This window comes from Charadrius vociferus, unplaced genomic scaffold, assembly GCF_000708025.1.
Source record: "Charadrius vociferus isolate BGI_N301 unplaced genomic scaffold, ASM70802v2 scaffold163, whole genome shotgun sequence".
Classification (NCBI taxonomy): domain Eukaryota; kingdom Metazoa; phylum Chordata; class Aves; order Charadriiformes; family Charadriidae; genus Charadrius; species Charadrius vociferus.
The window spans coordinates 9,704,813-9,730,287 of record NW_009648332.1 but is presented as its reverse complement, the minus strand read 5'-3'; the positions used below and the strand labels follow the sequence as shown (position 1 = coordinate 9,730,287).

The following is a 25,475-nucleotide window of genomic DNA, read 5'->3' as shown; positions in this document are numbered from 1 at the left end:
TCTCAAGCCACATGCTCTTCGCTAGACTCCCAATGCAGTCCTTACAGATTCTGGGGCAATAAAGAAAATGCTTTCATTCCACTGGGGAGTGGTTCAGAAGTCCAAGATGACTCTGCAGCCTATGCTTTGTGCAGTAGAAGGCAACATAACAAAGTGATATTTTTCATATTTTGCTCTTTAAAATACCTATACATCTGTGTATTTCTACTCCTACCTCCGATTTATGTATAAATGGGTAATGCTATAGATACGGTAGAGATATAAGAAATAAAGTACTTGAAGGCTCAATTACTGTATCAGAAATATGCACTGACTTTGTAAAAATCGACTACATTTTACATTAGGCAAAATAATGAATAAACTTTTCTGATTAGGAAGATGTAAAATAAAATGAGTGGTTTTCCCTGTAAATTTTACTGCAAAAAAGTCATCTGTATGACTTGTACTTAACCCTTGTCTTCTCATGCAGCATTACAGTATTTCCCCCCCACCCATCCCACAAAACAAAAAAAACAAATATTCCACTAGTTGTTACAGATTGCACTTTTAAAGCACAGACTTGCCAGTCTTCTGCATTTCCAGTGTCCTATTTAAACAGTTGACATACACAGTCTTCATTTTATGAAACTGGAAGATTTCGCCTAAGTACTTCTTTTGATGCTGGAGAAATGTTATCTGGAAAAACGACTTCAAACTCTATAATTAAGTCTCCACGTTGGTCAGGATTTTTGGGAAATGGCAAACCATATCCTATAATTCTTCTTCTCATCCCAGGCTTGACAACTTCATTTACTGTCATGGGTATGGTTCTTCCTTCTATCGTTGGCACATTGATAGAGCTGCCACACAAAGCCTAAAGAAAGATTGTATCATAAGAAAAAAGAAATTGGTCAGAACTTTATTTGTACCTACAAAAGAATTTGGATTATTTAGAAAAGACTAGCATTCTAAGCAGTACTTCCACTGTGCACTACTAAAATGTCAAAACCCAAATACCGTGTTTCTCTCTTATAAAGGGAAGGCTTCAATTTGTCATTGAATATCACAGAATTTAGCAATCTTATGCAATGGCCACTGGAGAGTAATTGACCTTATATACCCTTCAAAAACCTTATCAAATAAAAAGGTAATTGAGCAGAGTGAACTCATCACTCATACTTCTCTAGAGGTGTCCATCCTCTCAGTTTCCATTGGAAATTTAGAGTCCTGTTCCATTTTTTGTTTACACTGCACAGGGGTTTACTCTAATACACCATCAACATGTATTACATAAAATTGCAGAACATTTAAGTGTCTATTAACAGAGGCATATCAAATTTCACAGCCATCTTAAGTGAGCATTTGTGATGCTCAAAGAAAAGCAAACAACTATTTTGGTGGACCAAAATTAAAACATCACAGACTTTCTCCTGCTTTATCCAATAGCTTGTTTTCATTACTAGGATCTCTGATAATAACATTTTGACTGCTCCAACTTCACCTGATTCAGTACACTTAGTCTATGCTGATAATGTCCAATTTACAAATTTACGTAACAGTGCAATGAGTCTAAATCGGCTTTTATCTATGAAGGAACTAGATTACCCACATCAGCATTAAATATTGTCTTTTCTCCCTCCTCCATCCTATTTTAGGTGCTTCACCTCACTTCAAATGTATTTTTAGTTAGGAGTCCTTTAAGAAGGGAGCTCATAATGTACACAAAAACCTTATAATGCACGCAAGAGTTTACCTCTCCACCTGATGATAATTTAGAAGAAAACACACACACACAGAGTAACAATGTGTTTTAAATAATGACCATGTTAAGGCTTTAGACCCTTAAGAATCCTGCTCAGTTGTCTTTCTGATTTTTCCTCTTGGAAGCCAATATGTTTTGACTTGGAACAGAATTTTTAAAAGTTATACCATTTTTGTTATTATTTATAGCTCCTATAACACCTGTTCACAATAATTTATCCTCATGAAATCAATCTCTATGTACTTGGAAATCACACTGAAATAACTTACGACATAAAAAGGCATACTTAGAATTTGTTGGCAATGAAAATATTTAAGACATTTCTACTTTGTCCTACAAAAGTAGCAATCATATCACAGGAATAAGGAGCACACTACATTGCATGTATTTGTTAATTGTATTTGTGTTTGTTACTTCAGCCTAATACATATTTAGCTAGAAAGGTGAAGCATGAAGACCTAAGACATATCAACCTTTACTCTTATTCTTCCACCTTCATTCTCTTCCACCTCTATAGTAAACAGCTTGAAATAATACTCCATTTTTATCAAAACAGCTAATGCTTTCACTATAAATAACTGTGCTCTGCAGCCACACACTGATTTTGTAAGAGTGAAACTCAAAAAAACCCAAAAACCAGAACACCAACCAAAACTTTACTGCTGCCATACAGCTTGTGTAGTGTAGCCATTGTATCATATCTTAACAGGTTTAAACATTTAGAGCTCTACCAAAAGTGAAACTTACCTCCCTTAAGCTGATCTTAACAGGATAGATAATATTTGATCCATCTCTCTTGAAGTGAGAGTGAGGTTTATCTTTAATGATAAAAACAATATCAGCTGGAATTGTGTTGGGTGTTTCATCGCCTTCTTTTGGAAAAGTGATTTTGGTGCCTTCTTTCCATCCTCTTTTTATCTCAATGGTAAGAATTTTATCCTCTGTTCGGACACTTCTACCATCTGGGTTAAGCCTTTTACGCGAAATCCTCATCCTTTTCGTGCAGCCATGATAGATCTCTTCCAATGACACTTTAAGTTCATGGATTACAGGGGGATCTTGTTTACGACGTAATTGGCTACCAACTGTATTCCTTTCCCTTGGAAAACCATTCATACTAAAACTAGTGAAGGACCCAAATGGATCACCATCCACCTCCATGTCTTCAGTGTCTCTGCCACCAGGCATCCTCCTTCCAAAGAAGATCTCAAAAGGATTTGTGCCACCAAAGAAAGCTGCAAATGTAGCATGCGGGTCGCCATGGAAGGAGTACCGGAAGGTACCACCCTGTCCATCAGGTCCTCCAGCTCCTCCTTTCAGACCTAAATAAGGCAAATAAGCAAAGTGAAAAACAAAGGGAATATTAGTATAAGCTTTCCTATTGTAGAGTAATTTTCCTATTGTAGAGTATTGTATAGTATAACAATATCAGAACTGATGACTCAAGGTGTTCATGGTGGAGTGAAAGGTCTCCTTTTCAGTGAGGACTCGCTATGAGACTATGGAGTACCAACCAGTAATTCAAGAGCCTGAACAGCAAGAAGCTCTAGAATGACTTCTACCTCAGAAGAATGGGTATTCTGACACTGCCAATTTTATTTCATGATTGAAGCCAGTTATTCAAAGAATTAGCATCTTAAAACAGAAGACAGGTCTGCTTGACTTGATCTTTTCTTCTGCTGCAGTCTGTTGGGAGTTGCATCCCTTTTTCAAGATCACTTCTGGGAAAAATTATGCAGTATCACATGCAACATTTTCCACGGTCTCCACAGCTCAGCTTTAACCCAGTGTTAATTAGCTTTACCTCTGTTTTCCTGCAATTCAGTTTGAGCAAAAAGTAACAAGCCAATAGTCAACCAGCCATATACTTCCTTAATGTTCAATTCAGAATCCCAAACTTATGACAGCTTGTGTTTCTATGATATAAAACAGAAAAGAAACCTGGGAGCTCTTTTCAATCCAGCTACAACTAAAAATAGCTTGGAAGTTCCTAAGGCCCATTTGGATTCAAAAATCCTGTGTATATGGTCTTCCTCTCCATGCAAAAGATCAGAATGTTCTCAAATAGCTTTGTTCTTTCTCTTCTGTCTTCCACAAGGAGAGATCTACATCTCATTTTTTCCTGACAAGATTTCCCTCACAATCCGCACTGGACAGTCCCTTGTACTTCCTGCTCTCTCATTCCAAACCCAGCTAAAATCAATTTTCTTAAATGCCTCCTTCCCAATAAGTAATCTCTAAGTATTTCTTCGTAGCAGTTAGTACTCTCCTGCCCTGACCATTTCAGGATGCCTTCTCAAACCTTAAGGTGAAAGACTGAAAGTCTTTTAAGAAAGACTTTTATTTCTAAGCTTAAAAGGTTTTGGTGGTTTGGGGTTTGTGCAGTTTTGTTTGGTTGGTTGGTTGTTTTGGTTTTTTTTCTTTCCAATCCTACAGCAGCTCAGCACTACAGCTGCCATCCTACTTCCATAGCCATAAAAATGTGAAGGCTTACATTAATGAAGCATGTATTCCCTAAATCTGAAAGAGGTTTGTTTGGGGTTTTTTAAGGTCAGAACTTCTATGCATAAACTTAATATTGGTTATCAAGTAAGACATTAGAATGAGAATGCTTTCCCCATCTCAATATCAGACCATATTAAAAGTACTTAACAACATGCAGTACATCCTTCTGTTACAGTACTGTTAATGTCAAAAAAGCAGAACAGTGGATTCAACCTGTGACAGTAGAAGGACACCTCCTGGAACAGCTAGCCAAAAGTTGTTATTGAAGGTACATCAATTTCCTGGCCGTAAAAACACTGAGGGTTCCTCCTTCCTCCCACCCCCTGCCTTTCCCTCACAACTACTAGTTACTCTCTCAGATGCAACCGAAGTGCTTTGATAAAAATAAATAAATAAAAATACGCACCTTGGTTTAATATTATGCCCCAAATAAATAGAAATCTATGTTTTGAACCTCTGTCTTTAAGTATGCAATACCAGGATGCCAAAGGCTGCATTGCTTTATATGCTTTAATTCAAGCTCTTTGGTAAAAGTGACTAAAATGGTATTTTGGGAAAGTAGTTAGGATGAGCTGCTGCACAGGAATCTAAAATGCAAATGAATCCACAGAGCAAATAGGTTTTTAAATGATATACAGAAAGGAGGCAGGGGGTGAGAAGGAAGAGGTGTAAGAAGGCAAATGACCCAAGAGGCAACAAAGGTCTGTGGTATCTACATAAACACTTTTTCCCCCCGCGAATGTTTCAGTAACAGCACTAATGCTTTGAATACACACAATGGAACAAGACACCAAAAAACCTGCATCCTCTGAGAAGCTGAAGGTCTTCTACATGGAAAAGGTAGATCTTAACAATTGTATTACATCTTATGGATGACAAAGGACCAAATTTTTACACATTCATAAGAACCCACAATTTTCCCCAGAGTACTGCTATTTAAGTCTCCTCCTTTATATCGGTAAAAAAACTTGTCCCTGAGTGAATGGCAAAGAGTGGACCTACTTGTCACAACAGAAGTAATCATTTCATGTAGAATTTCTGATACCATACATTTAAGGGGAGGGATGTTAATGACTTCCTCTGTTGCTCAATCATAAGACTGAAAGTCACATTGGTAAAACATAAAAAACGCCTCGTCCTCTCCAGATAACCATTTTAGGATAAATACGACATTTCTGAGGCCTCATTCTCTTGGCATGTTATCACTGTTTACAATTAAAGTTAAAAAATTGTTCTGGCATTTCATGACATCAGCCAAATTCTTTCCTCTCCAGGCAAGAAGCCAAGGACAACTACGGACTGGACACCTGGGCTTCTGCTCAGAAGGACTGTGCTGCCTAGATCAAGCAGTCTGTCCTTCAGCAAAAATTTAAGAAAATAATAAATTTCTATTCAACTGCAACTCAAAAAGTGCTAAGGCAAGAGTACACTGCAGTAGGAGATCCCAAAAAGCTATTTATGGGTCACACAAATTTTTTCAATTCAATAACTTTTTGCCTGTCGAGTATTTGGAATTTTTTAAAAAACATAAAACCACATTAAAATAAGAACATAAAACCAGATCAGCATTAAAACTATGCAATACGCTTTACATTAAAAACCTGATGAGTCAAACTTCCAAGCAGTACAAATACATTGCCTAAAAATCAAAACATACCATGTTGTCATGCATCATCTATGTTTATTTTGCTTCATTCAAGATAATGAAAGTGACTGATCAGAAGCATAACAGAGACATACATACCTTCCTCTCCAAACTGATCATAAATGTCTCTCTTTTTGGGATCACTCAGCACCTCATAAGCTTCTGCAATCTCTTTGAATTTTTCCTCTGCATGGGGAGATTTGTTCTTATCTGGATGCCATTTAAGAGCTTGTTTTCTGTAAGCCTTTTTGATATCCTCTTCAGAAGCCCCTTTTTCAATTCCCAGGATAGAATAATAATCTTTCCCCATCCTGAGTGTTGGAGAAACTCAGATTTTCCTTGCTATAAAGAAAGCAGTGTCCAGTGTCTTAGCAACGTAGAGATGCTAGAGAAGGAAAAATAAAAATCAAATTTGGAATTGAAGCAAACAGAACTGTTACAAATCAACAAACTCTCCGATACATTACAGAAACACTAGACAGCTCCTCTGTATTTCATTCCTTCCCCCGTTACTCATTTATAAATAATTATACACAGTGGACAGAACACAGCCCTCTCTAGAGTCCTCCCACCTACAGTACGTGTCTCCGCTCTTTCTAGAACGACAAATAATACAGGACGTCACTTCCCCGACTGCCCCAGCTGAACAGTCTGCACTGCTTTCACTCTCTCACACCCACGCATGCGCGCGCACACACACACACAGAGAAAATGCTGAACTTCTATTTCCTCCCTTCTCAAACAATCAGAAAGTTTAAAGGTCTAATAGTGTGACACAGTGCCTTTCACCACCAGGGCTGAATCTAGTCAGCTCTAAAGAGTTAGCTGCCCCAACAGAAATGCAGTAGCCCATATGAAGTAATTATAGCATTTTACTTCACTGTTTCTATAGAGACAGATGCACATGTAACTGTTTTCCAAATATATCAACATGGGTATGTACCCTTTCCAGCAAAGACTACAAAGTATTTTACACACAAGTTAACTGCAAAGCTTCAGAAAGCATAACTTAATTTCTTTAAAAATAACATTAAGCCACCCTCAACCAGAGTTGATTGCAGACATGTACTACTAAACAGTAACAAATTGAACCCGAGCAAAAAATACCACTCAGTTTACCACAAGTCAAGCCACTCAAAGCAGACCAAAACTTCCCCCTTCTACATAAGAGGCAATATCAAGACTATTATACAAATATGACAAAATATCAAGCAAATGGCTTTCATCTGGTGAGATAATAATAACAACAGAAAAATACCTGGCTCCTACACATTTGTTTTATAACACATAGTGGAAAACTTTACTATTAAAGTATTTTTATTCTCCGAGCCACTCAAAGCAGACCAAAACTGCCCCCTTCTACATAAGAGGCAATATCAAGACTATTACACAAATATGACAATATATCAAGCAAATGGCTTTCATCTGGTGAGATAATAATAACAGAAAAATACCTGGCTCCTACACATTTGTTTTATAATACATAGTGGAAAACTTTACTATTAAAGTATTTCTCATGCTCTGCAGACGGAATGGCATGAAGTTTCAGCCTGCAAGATTTCTTTTGCCTCTTAGCTATAGGTCAAGAAATTATCCTTACTTGTCAGTATGGTAATAAACTTCAAGACTGATTAGCATAACTTGAAAAATACTCCTCCCTGGAGCAAAGTATTGAAACATGCCAGTTTTGGTCACAAGTTACCTGTATGAAGGCAATTAGGCTCAACTGCCTTCCTTCTAACGATAAAAAAGTTTAAGCAAAGTAGCAGATAGCAGCCAAGGGACCATCAAACTCAAGTGGAGAACACTAACCACCTGATTCACGGAGCACTGTATTTGAAGCTTTTTTTCTGGAACCTGCTCCAACTTAAAAGGGGGCTGATCAGAAAAGACATAAAATCTCTCCTTAGCCAGAGAGTACTAGAAAAAGATTTGGGAGTTTAAAACAAACAAACAAAACCCCACCCAAACAACAACAACAAAAAAAAAAACCACAAACCCAACCATGTCATCCCCCTGTGCCTCACATCATATTTATTTTGAATTGACCAGATTCCCTCACTGTATCCAGGATTTGCTTAATTATTTTCTTTTTAAATTCCCCTTGGAATGGGGGTGGGAAAGATGAAGACAGAACAGTAAAAAGATAAGATTTCACCGCAATATTTGAGAAAGCAAGAACTTTTTCAATGCCAACGGGTACTGAAAGAAAGAATCAGCTACCCTTGCCACCAAGTCTCTCAGGATTGACTTGCATTTTTGGAACATTGGGAGCCACAAGGTTACAGAATCAATTACCTTTACAGCTGAAGGAGGAAGTTGTAGCTGAACTCCACATGGAATAAAGCTAGTCTTTTACTAATCACCCTTTTCATCTTTCTTTAAAGAATGCTGCTTTTGTTAATTTACTATTAGTATTTCAAACAAATTCTTGTAGACCCGTGTCCTAAATTCAACATTTTCTCCACAACGGAATTCTCAAAGCAGTAAGTACAACAGCTTGAACTAAAGCAGGACTTCGGTTGATTTCATGAAAAATGTAATACCGCTCCCTAAGAAGCTACTTTACGTACACATTTTAATGGGCAGTTTTAACTTTACCACACTCGAGAAATGGTTACAAATGACAAGTTACCATCCAAACCCAGCAGTTACTATACTATGAACTACAAAAGCAAACTAACTTCATCACTATTGACAGAATAAGATTCAGAGCACCCTTAAAGTCTCTTGCAAAACTAACAGTACAAGGAGTTATTACGTTCAGCTGTGCTCCCATAGTATGGTTTGAGCAACTTCTGGTGGAGTTATAACTTACATCACTTTAAGTATTCCCACCAGTGAATGTCTGAGAAGGATCCCATGACATTTATGTCACTGTGTTGTCATACAATAGAATTGTTAGAATAGCAATAGCTCAGACTAGTTTCAGGACTGTATTTATCATTACGTTTTTCAAAACCTCTGGTTGATGGAATGTAGAGAGGGTGCATATGCTAGTTTGAAAAACAAGGTATAAGCAATTTTCCCCTTTGAGAACATTATACTAAACACTTAGCTCTTGTTTTAAATATCAAAAGAATACTCAAGAGCTGAAATTAGCAAGCTTAGCGCTCCCCTCCTCCCCTTTGTAAAACATGGTAATTAAAAGCCCAGGTTTCATTAAAAAAAAAAAAAAAACAATAGTCAGGATTTCTTCTTAAATGAAATGTTTCTTCCTCCTGCATGTCAAAACTTACAGAACAAATTCGGGTAACAACAAAAAAGTCACACTGGGACTTTTTGCTGACAATCACAGTGAGTAAGTGTTCAGGCATCTTTTCTCTCCCTACATAGCAGAACATGCTATTCTGGCAGAAGTGCCAAGTTATACCCTAATTAGGTAAGTTATTCCCTAAAAATAAAATTACTTCAGATTCTGAGCAAGATGTACAGGAATGAATACAACACTTCTACATCCTGCCCTGCGTGAGATCTTCATGTCAGTCTGGAATGTCCTATCTTGTAAGAGTTGATGGGCTAACTGCAGCACCTCCTTTCAGAAAGGATGTTCCTTCTTTTTCTTCCATGTTAGGACCTTCCTTTTATCATATAATCAGAGATCTTTTGGAAATACAAGTAAGCTGACGTTCCTCTCTGATGCTTATCAAGTTCTTTAAATAATTTGTAATAGATTGAGAGATACGACTGTCTTAGAATTAGTGAATACTTTTTTTTTTTAAATAAAAGACTAGCATGCACAAAAGTCGTTGCGTTTCAGTCACCCCCTTACTTCAGAGATTGACGCCTTGTGTCCAAGTACCACCAGGCATCTGTACTGTATGCAAATCTGCTCATGCACCGCTCTAATTGCGGCATACCAGGAGGTGTGCTCACCCTCTTCTATTTGGACTTTTACCTTTTACTTAAAGGAGGGGTGGCTGCTGTGATTTGATTTGTTTAGGGAGCATTAACAGCACACAACCTGACAGATCCTACGTAGTTAAGGGTGGCCTCAGCTGTGACAACCCAGCAGGCAGTAGTGCATCCTGCAACTTACTCGGGCCCCCCAGAAGCAAGCCACTAAACTACTATCTATAAAATTAGTAAGGCAACAATCCAAGACTTTGATTAAAAGTACCCCTGAATGAGTGCTAAGCAACTTCTCAGACATACAAATCCAGTAATGCATTTTTATGATGGAAGTATCCCAGCTGTTTGAATATATTACTCTGATTCAGTTCATTTCACATCTATAAACTTTCAGGGGGCTTGTCACTTTGTAGACACTAGTGAAAACACGCGTGCTTCTGCAGGAGCAGTTTTAAAGCATTCATATGTTGTTGCTTCTTCAGACATCCTCTGTCCAAATAGTCTCAAGCTTTATTCTGAAATATGTGTAGAAACCAGACATTACTATCAAATGACCCTCTGATTCTACTATTGTTGAGTGACAAAACAGTGGAGATGTTCTAAGATACATAAGCAGATCTGCAAACCACTTAAGCCAGCTTCTGATGCTGTGTTTATCATGCTAAAGAACTAAAGTGTCAAGAAGAGCAAAGATTTTATCCAGCTGTTTATCTACAAGACATACCTAATAAAGACCAGATCTTTGGTACAATATATCACCCCAAATGTTATGTTTAATTTTCAAATTCTGTACATTTTCCTGTTATTTTCTGAATTATGCTAGAATACAGATCTTCTTTTAGTGTGATATTCCTAAAGACTTGTTAGCTGCCAACCAAGTATTTAAAATTTCAGTTCAAGCTTTTTAAAGTTGACTGGGGAAAAAAATCCCATGCATCTTCAACTGTATAAAATTACTAAAAAGCCAAATACACAATTTATTAAAATATTTTATTAATTCTCAGGAAGACCAAATACATTTTTGAAACCATACAGAATTTGCCTAATATAAGCCCACTCTTTTCTACAGAGTATTTTCTATGTCCTTTGATCCAAACCAAGAAAGCGACACTCACTTTTGTAATACAAGACTTCAGTCTTTTTATCTAAAAATGTTTATAAAATATACACAAGGAAGCTAAAAAAACATTCCTTCAACCATTCACCTTCACTTCAAGACTGTCTGATTACTCATATTCAGCATTCCACTTGAGTTAGTATTTCAGTAAAATAATCATTGCTTTTAAATATCTTTCCCATTAGTCTCTCTAAACCTTAGTTTAATTCGCATACATATGGACAAGTGCTACGTATCATAACTTTGGCAGAACAGCAAGAGCAAGGTCATAGCATTTCCAGCTCTTAGAATAGTTGCATTGATAATATTAAAGAAAGCAATTAATTCAGAGTTAAAGAAGCCTTCATAAGAATAACTGAAATTAAGATAAAGCCAAGGAAACATTCACAATAATAGATACTCTGAACTCAAGTTCTAGATTAATCATAAATTAGCACCAATATAAGGTTATTTTAAGGAAAAGCTTCTAAGCAGAACTGTGTCATTATTCCCTGAAGTATCTGAAGTTGAATAAAAGTGCTGATCGTTTCCTTTAAATTAAGCCATTTCTTCTATATTGCTCACCTATTAAACCTCAGAAACAAAACTGAGAAAGACAGGACTAGATCACAGAACAAGTTAAAGAGCAAACAAAACCACAAAGGCAAATTCCAGACAGATCACAACTATAAATATACATGTGCACATAAATGTCAAGGCAGAGGAGCCAAATTCCTCCCCAGAAAAAGCTCTTTCACAATTAAGTAACACAGTTATTTGCAAACCTACTTTAAGCAATGGAATAAATTGATTTGTCTACAATGGTTTGAAGAAAGCATATCCATATGCAATAGTAAAATTTCCCACAAGATAATCCATTATTTCCCCAGAGAAAAGAATTTTGACAAAGACTTTTCTCCCCACAATTTTTAACTGTATGTAGTTGTTGACTGAGCTACGTTTATACTTTTGGACTGTGAATAAGACCTTGTACATGCAAACTCCATTCATGAATGCGTTAAATAAGAGTTTCACTCCAGAAATACTCAGCGGCTGGTCTCATATACAGAAATAAATTTTAGAGTTTACAACAGAAGCAACAAATAGATTATTTTTTATATATATATATAAAAACCAGACAATGCAAAGGGAAACCTGCAGAGCATAACACTTCTTTCTAATCTGTCAACAGCCCTAAAACAAAAGCTTCATTTAGTCATGCACTTCATACCCCAAGTAACTACGCAAATTTGTCAAATGTTTACTTCAGTTCTCTACAGAAACATGCTGCTACTGCAATGGAAGTAAAAAGTTCATAGTGCATAAGGATTCTGGGGCTGATTTTACAAGAAAGTGAAATACCACATAAAAACTTAAAACAGTTAACAGAATTACAAAGTTACAATAGACAGTGACATTATCTTTGTTAAACAGGGTACTTGAGTAATTAGGCACTTACAGTTTCATATTGCATACATTGTGTCTTTGAGACACTCTACTTGTAAAAAATTCAAATTGAAATGCACCCCGAAGCATTTCCCAATTTGCATACTACATATGTAATAATTTATTTCCTGAGGCACACGCAACCGTGCAATTTTATGCAATTCACTGACAATTGAAGCTTAAATTAACAAGATTTGTTGCCTTTTGATTCCTCACAGATTAAAAAGGAAGAAATGCAGTGGGATAGGTATAGTCATCCTTTAAAAAAATATCTGGCTTCCAATAGAGATATAGATAAGTCACTGTGAAATAGTACTTCATGGGACACATACCCACTGTACTTTCTATATTTAAAAGTTGCTAGTGTTGTCCAGAAAGATCTGGTCTGATTATTTTTGGTTCAAGAGGAGATATTAAACTAAATGGCAGGTTACAAAGTTATCCAAGACAATTAAATTCATTACATTTAAGTTATACCAGCCCTAGCATCAACAAAAATATTTTCTCTTTTATATTGGCAGTATCTGCTTCAAAATAATGTTTATAATGTTACTGGAGTATAGATGAAGTTATACTCCTGCCAACACACTAAAGGACATGTTTTAAGGTCTTCCGTGGGGAAGCTTACTTTAAATATACATTCCAGAGTCAACATGAATTTATAGCTCAAGTTCAAATGTTAAATCTCAAAACGCATACTGCTATCACCCAGAGATATACTGTTACCACTTCTGAACTTTCAAAACAAACTTTTAAGCCTGTGATTCACGCAGCCTTCAATTTTATTTGGAGAATCTACACGCCAAAACAGCACACACTGTTAGCAATTTTTTTTAACTACTTTTATTTTTCTTGTTACTTTCATAACAATAGACCAAAAGCTGGAAATGCTATGCACAACTGAAAATGTCCATCATACTTTCACATTAAAACTTACTATCGTTTATTTTATATTAAGTTCTAGGGTTGGGTTCTTCTCTTCAGAAAATCATTATTCCCACTACATACACATTATGACCTACATAGAAGTACATGCAATACTAGGAAAAGAAAAAAAAAAGAAAATAAAATGATCTAAATCTCAAGTAGATTTTATATTATACATGGTCAAAACTATCTTCAAAAATATGACTAGGACACTAACCACACATGCACGCTGATCCTTCATCACAACATAGCAAACTTACATGTCATTAACATAAAGAATTGCTTTCTCATACCTGATTCCTGTCTACCAAGTCACAATCTCTACTATAGCTGAAGAACAAAAATACACTTGGAAGAATATTCCAAATTTAACTTTCCACCTCTGAGAGGGAACAAGCATCTTCTTGATACCACGAAAAGTTCTTAGGACTCAGCTATGAGGTACTGCATTGATGAAATGGCAACTAACCCCCCCTTACTTCACAATGGTGTGATTAACTACTTCAGTCAAGTACCAGACTGCACTTAAAGAAACAAAAGAAAACATCCAAAGTATGGTCACACAAAGCAACACGCACACACAAAGTATCTTCATCTACAGATGAAGGCTTCCCTCTTCTGAAAGAATACAGATTCCACAAGTGCTTTTCAATTCCTTACTTAGATTCAGTGTCCTTTTCCATACCCACCCACACAAATTTCCGTAAAAGGACTCTTTAAAACAAGTTGATTGGTCAACCTGGAAAACGTCAAACACGCAAAACATTTAACAGGTTCCCTAACACTACTGACTACACCTATTTACCACACTCACTATTACAAACTTCAAGTAGTTAATGACATTGTTGCCATACATACTTTTGTGAACACCTACACAGAAAAGTGTACTGTGTTGGTAGGGAGAAATATCTTCTCACTGTTGTTACAAAAGGAAAAAAAAAAAATCAAATTCATAAGGAAGCTGAAATTCTGCTTCTCCCAAGAAAACATTCTGGTTTGACAAGTTCTGCACAATTTACTACTAAGTTACCAGTTTGGGGCAAAAAAAGCAGAAAAACATAGTAGTCAAAGTTCTTCCTTTCAATTTTACATATAATAAACCTGCATTTTTGTCCTAACTACTTTTGACTGACTGCTATCACTCAGGGATTTACCCAATATTCAAGGAATTCTGTCCTGAAATAGCCCATATGCAAATGAACAGTTGTACTTCACACATTTATCGCACTGTACCAGTCCAGTTTCGCCCATGCCACCAACCTTCCCATGTTGGTTATATAACAAGCAGAGATGTTAAATATGATGAATAGTTTAAGGCTTCATAATTGTTCACTGTTTCCCTCCAATGCTAGTTGCTTTTTATCTGATTGTACTAATACTTAAGTTTTATAGCCTTTCTAGTAATTGTTTTAAGAAACAACATACTGGTGCAATACAAGTCTTTCAGAGTCTCAAGTGCTAACATATTCAGACCCTGAATACGTTTTCAATATTGTCACGTAAGAGTATTTTATTGGTTATATATATGCTTTATACCTATGCCACAGGTTTCCAGGTTACACTTTTCTCAGGATGAATAGTATACCCCATAACAAAATAGATATTGCTTAAAAAAGGTAAAAAAATGTACCAATTAATTCTGCTTAGTATCAAAACGAATACAAGATTGCTCGGTGGCCAGGTAAAAAAAGGCAAATTAAGTGTTAGGAGTTACTGGGAAAGGAAGAGAACAAAACAGAAAACATTGTTATAGTATCATATGACTAGCACACTACCAATAGTACATCTACACCACAACAGTGTGCAGGTCTGCTCCCCTCAACTCCCCAAACCCAAGTATATCTTTTTGTAATGTTCAGAGAAGGACCATAACAGATTATCAAAGATATGAAAGCGCTTCCACATGAGAAACAACTGAGCAGGCTTGAGTTCTTCAGTCTGTAAAAAAGATGTTTAAGTTCTACACGTGATAGAATTGTCTGACAAAGGACACTGGAAACTCAAAAATGGCTTCAGTGGGACACTGAAAAAATACCATCGAAGAGATTCACTCCAATTTTCTCATCAGAGAAGCCAGAGCTGGAATTCCCTGAGCTGCAAACATTTGGAAGCTAACAAGGTGGAAAAGAGGACCAAGCCTTTACTTTATTCCAACTTTCCCTGAAGCATCTACTTATGGCCACTTTCGAATGCAAATTACGGGGCTAAACAGACCACTTAACAGACAACCAGTTCAGCATTCTCTAGATAAGCACCCTCATTAGATTCATGAAAATCTCAAAATAATTGCAATTCAGCCACTTCCACTTTGTGAAGAATGAACACTTGCTAACACAGATGCTTAAAATGTGAGCATTGGCACTATGTAATCAACCTCAGTGAAGACAAATACTGTCCAAATGTATGGGTTCAGCCAAGCGCTAGAGGTCTGCTTCAACTGACACATTAGAAGAGAAGTGTTTGAGTACTCTTTATTCTATTGTTTTGTACACATTTTTTAAAAAAATTCAACTCATTTATTAGTATTGCCAAGGACAGTCGGTGGGGGCTTTTTTATTTTGGGGTTTTGGGGGGGTTGCTGTTTTGGATTTTTTTTAAACATACATACACTAGAGGCATGTTACTTAAAACTGACTTGAAATTACAACCCAAGGTACCACTTGCAACTGTTCTGCCTCTCTCTCTCTTGCCACTGTTTCTATGAAACAAAGTATCAGTTGTCTATGGGCTGTCAGACAATTCACACACCAAAAAAAGAAATTAAAAAATTGAAAAGATGTATAGACCTCTACCCCATCTTCCTATCTGCAGATGTGTTTATTATACAAACTTTGGAAAATAAGCAATGAATATTAAGCGTATCTGCATTGTTTCTGTGTAAATGAAATAAAGAAAGGTGTTGCTTACAACAAGCAGACTTTTTTAAAAACAGGTATTTAGTAACAATTGTAAGGAAGTTTCTAAAATTCCTGTTTTCAGTAAAAGTGAGGCTTCATTTGACATTAACACTCAATGGATTCAGCCCCACTCTTGCAGCACAGAAGGGGCAGCAATCTCCCTACAAGTACAGAGAAAGAATAACCAGCTCATATGCTACTCTTTCTGCAGTCCAGCACTCTCCACCCCACAGACCAGGGCCAGCTGGCACAAATCAAAGCAACATTTGCTCTGGGCTAGCTGAGACTGGACACAAGGCCAGCCAGCTCAGACCCTGGGAACCACAACTGGCTCCCTACCAGTTCTTCCACCAAATGAATCCTGATGCAGGAGAACTCCTGTGACCTAACAGTAGTGCTATGTACTGATTAACAGGAAAAGGACAATGGAAAAACAGTGCTAATTTCCACAGTAACCCTTGCTGACTTTCCTTCAAGAAACTGGGATGGAAAAAGATTTTTTAAAAGGAATTTTAAATGCATTTATCTCAACATCCTACATAAAGTTAGGTATCACAACTACCTTATCACCCAGGAAACATGAGGATGGGTAGACTGTTCCATTTCCTACCTACTTCAATAGAAGTAGCATACAACAGCTCCTCTTTTAGCCCTTCACCTGTAAAAAAGGGAGGGTATCCACCACTTACAACAATTTATTGGTGTTTACCTTAATTAGCAATTCCTTCATTCAAAGCAAAGGCATCCTAAGGGGTTTCTTCCACCAAACAATGTAATTAACAACCTGTTGTCGCAGCAAAGAGGCAGCAGCACAGAATTCATAGCACCTGTAGAATAAGGATAGTCCTTACAGGTTAGCTCTTGCTAAAAATCTCTGGGAAGCTGGCACTGGCATGACTCAGACGTGACCTGACCTGAACCTGAAGTCTTTCTTTATAATGGTTCTCAGCCTATCACTTAAGTATTTGGAATCATTCTACTTAAATAAAAAAACAAAAACAAACAAAAAAACCCCAAACAAACAAAAAAAAAAACACCACAGCCCCAACACACTGCCAGTTTGGCACATTCATTAGTGGAATGTAACACATAGAAATACTTTCCTAACACTGAAGATACTCTACAGCTTTATACTGAAGAGCCATAAGCTCATCTAGAATTGTACCACTACTTCAGTCATGCTCCATAATTAAGGAAGAGACAGAAGTCATGTCTGCAAGTCATCTTTTCTTCTTGCAAAAGTATTAGGGTTTTCTGGCAGAATTAAAAAGCTATCAGTAAACAGAACAGCCGAGAGAAAAACACTGAATAAACATGACACTGATTACAGTTATGGATCACATGTAAGTTGGGGAAGGGGCAAGGGTAGGTGGAAGATGCCTGCACAATCCCTATCCACACTCTGTGGTGATTTTTTTCCTGTAATAATGACAGAAATTAATAGTTTGCAGCAGAAAAAAAAAAATATTTTCTCTGTCTTGATGAACAGAGGTACTCCAAAACACATAAATCCACTTCGAAAAGTGACTCAGCTACATTGTATTGTTTTCAATTGCTGTGATACTCAAACAAGATGAAGGTTATTAATGCATTACCAAATAAGGAACTGCACACATTTTTGCTGTGGACATGTGATCACACTGTTCTTACATAAGCAAAAGGAGATGGTCACACTAGATGCTTTTTCCAGAGTGTGCTCGTCAAAATCCCACCCAGCTGCTCTGATTCATGCAGCTAGTTTTACATGCGAGGCTGAAAACACACGCATTGAACCCTTGTATAAAGACAGCAATTTGATAAGGAGATGGCAGAACAACTCTCTTTAACCTGAAAGAAGAACGTATGTCAGGATACCTAAACTCACTTGATTTACATAAAAACAATAAGAATGTACTTCTGTTCACCTACAGAAGACAGAAATACAGGCAGCCCTAGTTATATTTATCAGAATCTGCTGTAATAGAAGTCAAAATAGTTGCTCATTAGTCTTTCAAATGTTTCAACCACATCCCACAGCTCAAATCAAGTTTCTTAGTTGGCTTTTTTCCGCCTTAGTCAACCTAGAAGGGTTTTGGGAAAAGAAGATGGGAGGGGAGAGTTCAGTAGAGCTACGTATGTTGCAGGTAATCTCTTAAAGATTTTATTCCTCTAGATTAAATGGTGCTAGGAAAAGAAGGTACAACATAGAAATATGAACAATTAAGCAGAAAAATGTCTAGATGCTCTAAAGTGATAGTGTTTTAAAGTGATAGCAAATTTCAGCATCTATTCTACTAACAAACTATAGAAATACTATAGTGTTTCATGAAAATTTTCCTTCAAACTCATAATAAAAGTTCAAACTTGGCATGGCAGCAAGGAAGATGTTCCACTGTAGAAAGCAAGGTATTTTCTTTTAGCCTTTTCCCTGTCCCTTCTGAAAAAATGCAATACAAAGAATAGTGACGAATTAGAGGACACCTGAAAATAAAAAAAAAAAATATCATTTCCATGACTATTTAATGAAAACATTACACAGAATCAGTTCATTCATAGGACACAACCCTAATAGACAACAATCTGTACTAACGAAGTAAAAGATCTCTTTATATTCTCTGCAAAAAATCCCAATCCATAGCCAAAAGGTTTACAGGTGTATAGTTTTTTGTTTAATTAAGGTAAGCTTATGGAACCTCCTGTTTTCTTGCTCTTCAGATCAAGTCCTATCACAACATCCACATCACTGATTTTTTTGAGTGATATCTGAGATTAACCCAGCAATATTCATCCCTTTCCAAGTCTATGCAGCATTGTTATTGAGGGTTTATTCTTAAATACAACTGGGCTTTTGATGATTACACCAAGATACTTTTAACCACCAGATACTGCAGTGGCAGTTATATACAGCTTAGAGAAAGCTGTAGTCTAAGCTCTGGATATTGATTTATTAAAGAAAATAATATCCTTACACGTTCAAAAACTTCACTGCAAACATTTATTTTTCCCAAAACATGCACGTAACCCTTACAATAAAGTTTAAGAGGATTTTCAGTTTAGATAAGCTTGTCATAATGATGGGTTTACAGACTGAAAGGATTAGTCATTTAGAGCTTCTAAAGCATCTCTTCCACTTTTCCTTCCTCACCCTCAGAAGAGATTCATCTTTCTATGCTAGTTGCTTTTTTTTTTTTAATTGACTCTGTGCACAATTTGTTTAAAAATAAAGCGGTCTGATTCACAAATTAACAAATAAAGGTGTTAGCTGTAATTAAACAGTACCAGAAAATACTACTAGGGATCAGGCTTATATAATAGGGAAGGACACCAATCCTTTTAAAGTAATCAAGCCTTCCCCACTTTGAGATAAGAATTCTGAACATTACTGCCTTAATTCAATAAAATATGTATTTACACACTTATTAACAGGACTTGAATGCATACTCTCCAGTGTTCTGCTGATAGAGAAATACAGTAGACACTTCTATCCCCTAGAGCTACTATTGCAATAACTATTTGTTCGCTCTTTAAGAGTCCCTCAGACCTCATCTGTGCCCTTCTTAACCCCCATTCATATGCAACTTCCATGCTTAGCTCCATCAACCAATTTATTTCAAACAAGGCCTTTCACACTTTTTCTCAACTGCTGGGAGTTTTGCAGATGTTAACAGCAAAAATTCTATGGGCTCTCCAAACTTTCCTTCCCATGACATCCACACAAAAACATCCAACCCCCATGAACAACTAGGATGCTGAAGACTGATGACCACATTATCACGCTGACTAATATTATCCAGCTGCCTTTTTGCACTACATTAATTCTATATGGTGATCCACTGTCTCATTGCATACTTCAGTTGTATTTAAGGAAGAAGTGCATGTTCTCTCTGTATTTGTGACACACCTAATGCAATCTGATAGACTTCCATAACCTAGTAAAAATTCCAGAGGCTAGTCATGTTAATCTTTTACTGCTCAGCTGTCCTCAAGCCCAGAATCAAATCTGCTGATAGACCTCAACAGAAACTCTGGGGCAAAGACTCCCTCTTCCCTTTTAAGTTTTAATATTACATTTCCTTTCAGCAGCTTCAACCCACTTCTAGCTTGAAATCAAACACATATGAAGTATGATTCACAAGAGTAAAATGTGCAAGACAAGTACTCTGAAGAATCTACAATACTTACAAAGCTTTTCTTCAAATACTTAAGAGAGTAAAACATTTTTGCTAAGAAAAGTAGCATGACTAAATGTAAGGCAAAAACAGCGAAGACTTGGGGGTTTTTGAAGCTTACTAGGTAAAAGTTGGTACACAGGGGACCAGATACCAGCTATGGGAGCAAATTCACTCTTGCCCTTCCCCCAGAAGACAAGAGGAAAGCTGAGTTATTATCACTGAATGAAGGCAGATGTGACAACAGCTGCAGCAGAGCAGGCTGCCCCTCCTCTTCAACACTCACATCCCATCCCACAAATATTTTTCCTACCCCCCTCCAATTCCTCAGTAGCAACCCATGCCTCTGCATTTGTCTGGAATGAAGCATAATAGGAATATTTTCTGACTAGGAAGACACAGCTGGCCATCATTTCTACCATCCTGGGTAGGTGACTATTTCAGTGCTAAAAACTGTTCCCCTTGATCCTCATCCCTCTCAAAACAGAACTTAATTATGAGCATTGTACAGATTTTGTAGACAGTTTAAGTTATGCTTTAATATTACCATTTTTCCACCCACACATTCTCTTTCAGATCCAAATTGTGGATCTAAAATTTGTAATTCCTACTTCTGTGCACATGTAGTAAATATGAAAGCTCATGACAGATCAAAAGCTGCTTGGACATAGAGCACATGCTGAATCTTCTCTCAGTAGTTACTTAAGGGAGTTTTCTACCGATAATGTTGCAGATCCTGGACACCCTGTGCCAGTGCAGGAACACCAGTTGACAGTTAGGATCTGAATCAGTTGATCTAAATCTCCCAAAGTGATGAAATCATCAGAAAATCAATTCCCCACACCAGCAATGACTTGTGGAAAGTACAGCAGGCAGATGTAAAGCTGTCACAACGGTTATCTTTCTCTGATACAGACTGTAATCGCTTTTACTATATAGGTGTTTTGTGTAATGAGGCAAAGCTAAATGAAACAATACCCAGAGAGTTGCAGAGGCAACTTTGCAAGAAACATAATTTTTCAGTTTATGACTCTGTGAAAGGTCTCCTTACCTGTACTAGCAAAACACTTCTTTCAGGACTGCCTTACCCTTTGGTCTGGTCACCACAGATCAAAGTTGAAGTCAATTGTTAAAGGGAAAAACAAACCAAACCCAACAACAGAACAGAACTCAATGCAAGCATGCACTGAAGTGTCTCAGCTTATGCAGAGGATTTGGGTCAGTTCCACACTTTTACATCTATGCTTTTGCAATGCCTGAACTAGCTGATTTAGAAATACCCCGAGTACCTTTTGGTAGAAGTAAGGATTCCTTCATACACACAATATTTGATACAAAAAAAAAAGTCATTTATTTGTGGGGTTTTTTTTTTCCAGAACTTTCCATTACTTAAGTTTGTGACAATCCACACTATACAAAGTTTTATGACTTGTCAGAGTTTTCATTTGAACTACCTGCTTCTCAGTAATTACATCTACCAGAATGTTTTAGTAGTTGTTGTTTTCAGTAATCATCAGACTATGACTTGAAAACCATGAAAGATGTCCTTATCTAATAAACTTAGTTAAGGAAGACACCTTTTTGCAATCTCCACAAGAAATAGTGAAAGACATTTTAAAACTCCATATCGTTACCTATTATGTTGTCTACTATCTAATTATTAAACTTCTTAAAGATATGTGGTAGAAGATTTCTCTCCTATACATCCTTTATTAAGAATGAGTTACTGTAGAACTGAGCCTTATTTTACACAGCAAAACAAAAGTTCTCTTGCTCTAGCAGCACGGTGTAAATATTTGCTTACCAATCTACTACATTATAATTTCTTGGAAGGCAGATTTGAAAAAACAGGCAGTGAGTAATTTTTGCAAGTGACAAAGCAGAATAACCTGGCATATGCTGCTGGTCAGCAAAGCATTTGAAATAATATTGCAGTTAGCACTGTTAAGGGGTTGCATCCTCACCCCACTCCAGTAACAGATTAAGGAAAAGGAATTAGTCCCATAGGGATCATTTTCTCAACAGAAGTATCATTTAATAAAGGGAAATAGAGATAGAGTGCTTAAGAGACATGGCTTTCTAGCAGACCATTGTGGGAAATACAGAGAGCAGCAACTCTGTAATTGTTGATAAAGGCCATTAGATGAACATAGGAACAGTGAAAATCAGGACATAATATTTATAAAGTATATAAGATTAAAGATCTTGCTCCTCTGTAATTTCCTAAATTTCATGCCCTAACCATCTGAAAGGCCTAAGAAATACAGTGACTTCAAGAATTTGGAAGATTGAGGAATCCTATATATACTAAATATCTCATCTTTCAAATGAAGCGTCACATCAAACAGTAGGAAAAAGACAATAAAAATTTCAGAGTTAACATTCACTTATTAGTTGTTTATGAACGCAACTAGAACACTTACAGTACCAGATAAGAGTGTTTTCATTAGCCCAAAGCATTATAACTGCTTAAAAATATCATCAGTGTTATACACCTACTGGCTTGTCTCACAGAACTTAGCAAAGAATCATTATCCCATTTTGTAACAATAAAAATCAAAGTACATAGACGCTCCACATCTTCTAATAAGGGAAGAGCCATAAAAGACATAGCCAGTAGCCAGTATTAACTTCAATGCATCACAGTCAATTACTATTGCTCAACTTATTTATTTGCATAGCATGGCTGGCATACATAGCCAAATTCGCAATAACAAAGGAAATGAAAAAATAGTTCAAGGTCAAATTATTGTTTGGAAATAGCAGAGTCAAGCATGAAAATGAAGTTCCCACTTTCCAAATCTATTTTTGCTTCCCCCTCCCTCCCCCAGTTAGCACAGCTACATTAATGGAAAGTATATGCTAATTCTTCTGAACAGGCTTTTTCAGCAGAAATACCTCAGCAGCAAGTTCCACATAGCTCTAATTATACACTGTAATCTGCCTAAAAGCATATAGGAATTTTAATTTTGTGGAATATATTAATCTTAAAACCCTTTTGAACTATACTACTTGAAAAGTTTTATAGTAGGAAAAAAAATCCAGCACATGTTTTCAGCTTCCTTTGGCGGAGTTATCTGGACTGGAGATGCGGGATAATCTTACCTCAGCAGCAGCACTGCGTCTTAAGGTCTACTAAAATGATCCCATTTATAAACAGCCAGAACTGAAGGGACCAATGAGAAACCAGGAATTTCGTAAGGCAGTGTGGACTACAAAGCTAGCCAAAAGAGAAGACAGCAAGACACACTTTCTTAGACAACGTCAACAAAATTGCTCCCTCCCAGCATATAGCCAAAAACTACACAAAGTCCAAAATAACAGTTCTTTAATTAAAAGTACTGACAACAGAGAAACACAGACTCATTTAGGTTGGAAGAGTCATCCCACGCCTCATTTTCAAAGTAGATGCTTTTAAAAAAAGCATAGTATTTATGTAATCGAGGAGCACATGAAAAAAGCTACAGTTTGATGCATATAAATAATCTTTTAAAAATTGCAAAGCATCCCCTCAGAACAGTACCCAAAGCAGTTATACAGCTTAGGTCCCCTTCAATATTACCTAGTCTGTTCTGCTATGATAGCTAAGTATATAGTCTATGACCTTATCTAGATATGAAGCCTTTCCAACACCGTCATCCATATTCAGCATGACGGTTCATCCCCACTAGGTCACAGGACCTAAACGGGGCCCAGATTAAAGTATTACTAGCCCCGTTTTTTGAGTAAAGCTCGTGCTTGCGAAGCCAGGGGGGAAAAAAAAAAAAAAAAAAAAAAAAAAAAAAAGAAAGAAAAGAAAAAACGAGGGAAAAAAAATTTTACTCGATAAAAAAAAAAAAAAAAAAACAAAATCTGATACAGTACAAAACCGTACAATAGCAGTGATCGTTTTCAATTAAGAAATAAACAATCGTGGACACTGCAGGAGGCAAGTGAAGCTCCCTGAAAGGCGAAGAGCAGCAGCCTGCCCCGTTTCGCGGGGCGGTGGAAGGGCCGAAAAGCCTTTGAACGGCTTTGAACAAGGGACGGGCCGCGGCTGAAGGGACGCGAGGGGCAGAGCGCGCGACCCTTAAAATCTGTGAGATACTGCTTTTAAACTTAGATTCCAACATTATACTGGAAATGAGGATGTACTCTTTTATTAAGGTTAAATTTTTTTAATCACTTTTCCAGAATACAGATACGATTCAAACAAAAACTATTTTGGGGGTCTCAGTAATTCACTTATTAATACCATACATTGAACTCTATAAATTCTCATATAAGAAAAAGTCTTTTGAATATAGGTTATGATGCACTGGTGACCTATTTAAATCTTTTGAAGTAACACTTTGCAGTTATATAGCACCTTTCATCACGGGGCTGCAAAGCATCCTACAGAATTTTGCCTGATAATGCCCAAACGAGGTAGGAAAGTCTGGCCAATTTACAGATGGGTACAACCGAGGTACAGATTGGCAAGGGACGAAACATGAGGCTTCACCTCTACAACAGTAGTGACGTGGCATGTACGCTGGATCCTGGGCTGTATAATGAGTCCGTGGTTTCACTGGGGAGAAAGTCAAGAGTTGTCACCCACACCCTACTCGTAAAGGAAGAAGCCTGGCTCAAATTGTTCTGGCTTTTCGTGCTATAAATAAGTTCAAAAGCCCAAGACTCGTAGACCTAAGTCCCTAGGTATGCCGTTCGTTGGGGTATCTAACAGTCAGCTGTGGACCCCAGAACTCACCAAGCCACAGCCCACGGGCTGTCGCAGTCTGCGTCCCGAGGGCTGAACTCCGGGAGGTTGGACCAGATTTGCCGTAGGTAAAGTTGTGCCCTTGGGACCCATCTGGAGCTTTGCTGTTGGATGCTTTGTTTAGCTTGACTGGTTAATTGTAACAAATTCCCTCTTTCCCCTCATGCAGGTGATAATCTAAGATAGTTCAGGTTTTGTTTCCTTAATAAAAGCCGTATCTCTGGTGAAAAACCATCAGCCTAGTGCGTGCCATGTCCAATGGAAATGTAAGTAGTGTGGCAAGAAGGATCCAAGACACCCAAGTTCCTTCAAGCCTCTACGACTCTCAAAACCGTTCTACAACCTTGCAACGCTCCCTGGACCCGAGCTAGCACTGGTACCATGGAATGAGCGCTAACGACCTCCACGGCAGCCACATCCACTGATGACAACTGAAAAATAAAAAAGCCGCTGCAGGATTTGCGATTTGCCTCGGAACAG

The 25,475-nt window shown here is 37.2% G+C and overlaps 2 protein-coding genes across 2 annotated transcripts in view; one reads left to right on the top strand and one right to left on the bottom strand.

Annotated features, from left to right (window-relative positions):
• Positions 1–464: 464 nt before the first annotated feature.
• DNAJB4 (DnaJ (Hsp40) homolog, subfamily B, member 4) lies at positions 465–6,363 on the bottom strand. Its single transcript, XM_009884693.1, has 3 exons — positions 5,991–6,363; positions 2,489–3,063; positions 465–853 (listed from the first exon to the last, which is right to left on the bottom strand). Exons 1-3 carry the CDS (start codon positions 6,199–6,201, stop codon positions 620–622), a joined length of 1,020 nt encoding a protein of 339 aa, XP_009882995.1. The 5' UTR covers positions 6,202–6,363; the 3' UTR covers positions 465–619.
• Positions 6,364–24,728: 18,365 nt separating this feature from the next.
• The window catches only part of FUBP1 (far upstream element (FUSE) binding protein 1), a 21,083-nt gene continuing 20,336 nt past the window's right edge, over positions 24,729–25,475 (top strand). Inside the window, exon 1 of the mRNA XM_009884875.1 lies at positions 24,729–24,845. Coding sequence (XP_009883177.1) covers positions 24,729–24,845 — 117 coding nt within the window. The remainder of the gene's footprint in view (positions 24,846–25,475) is intronic.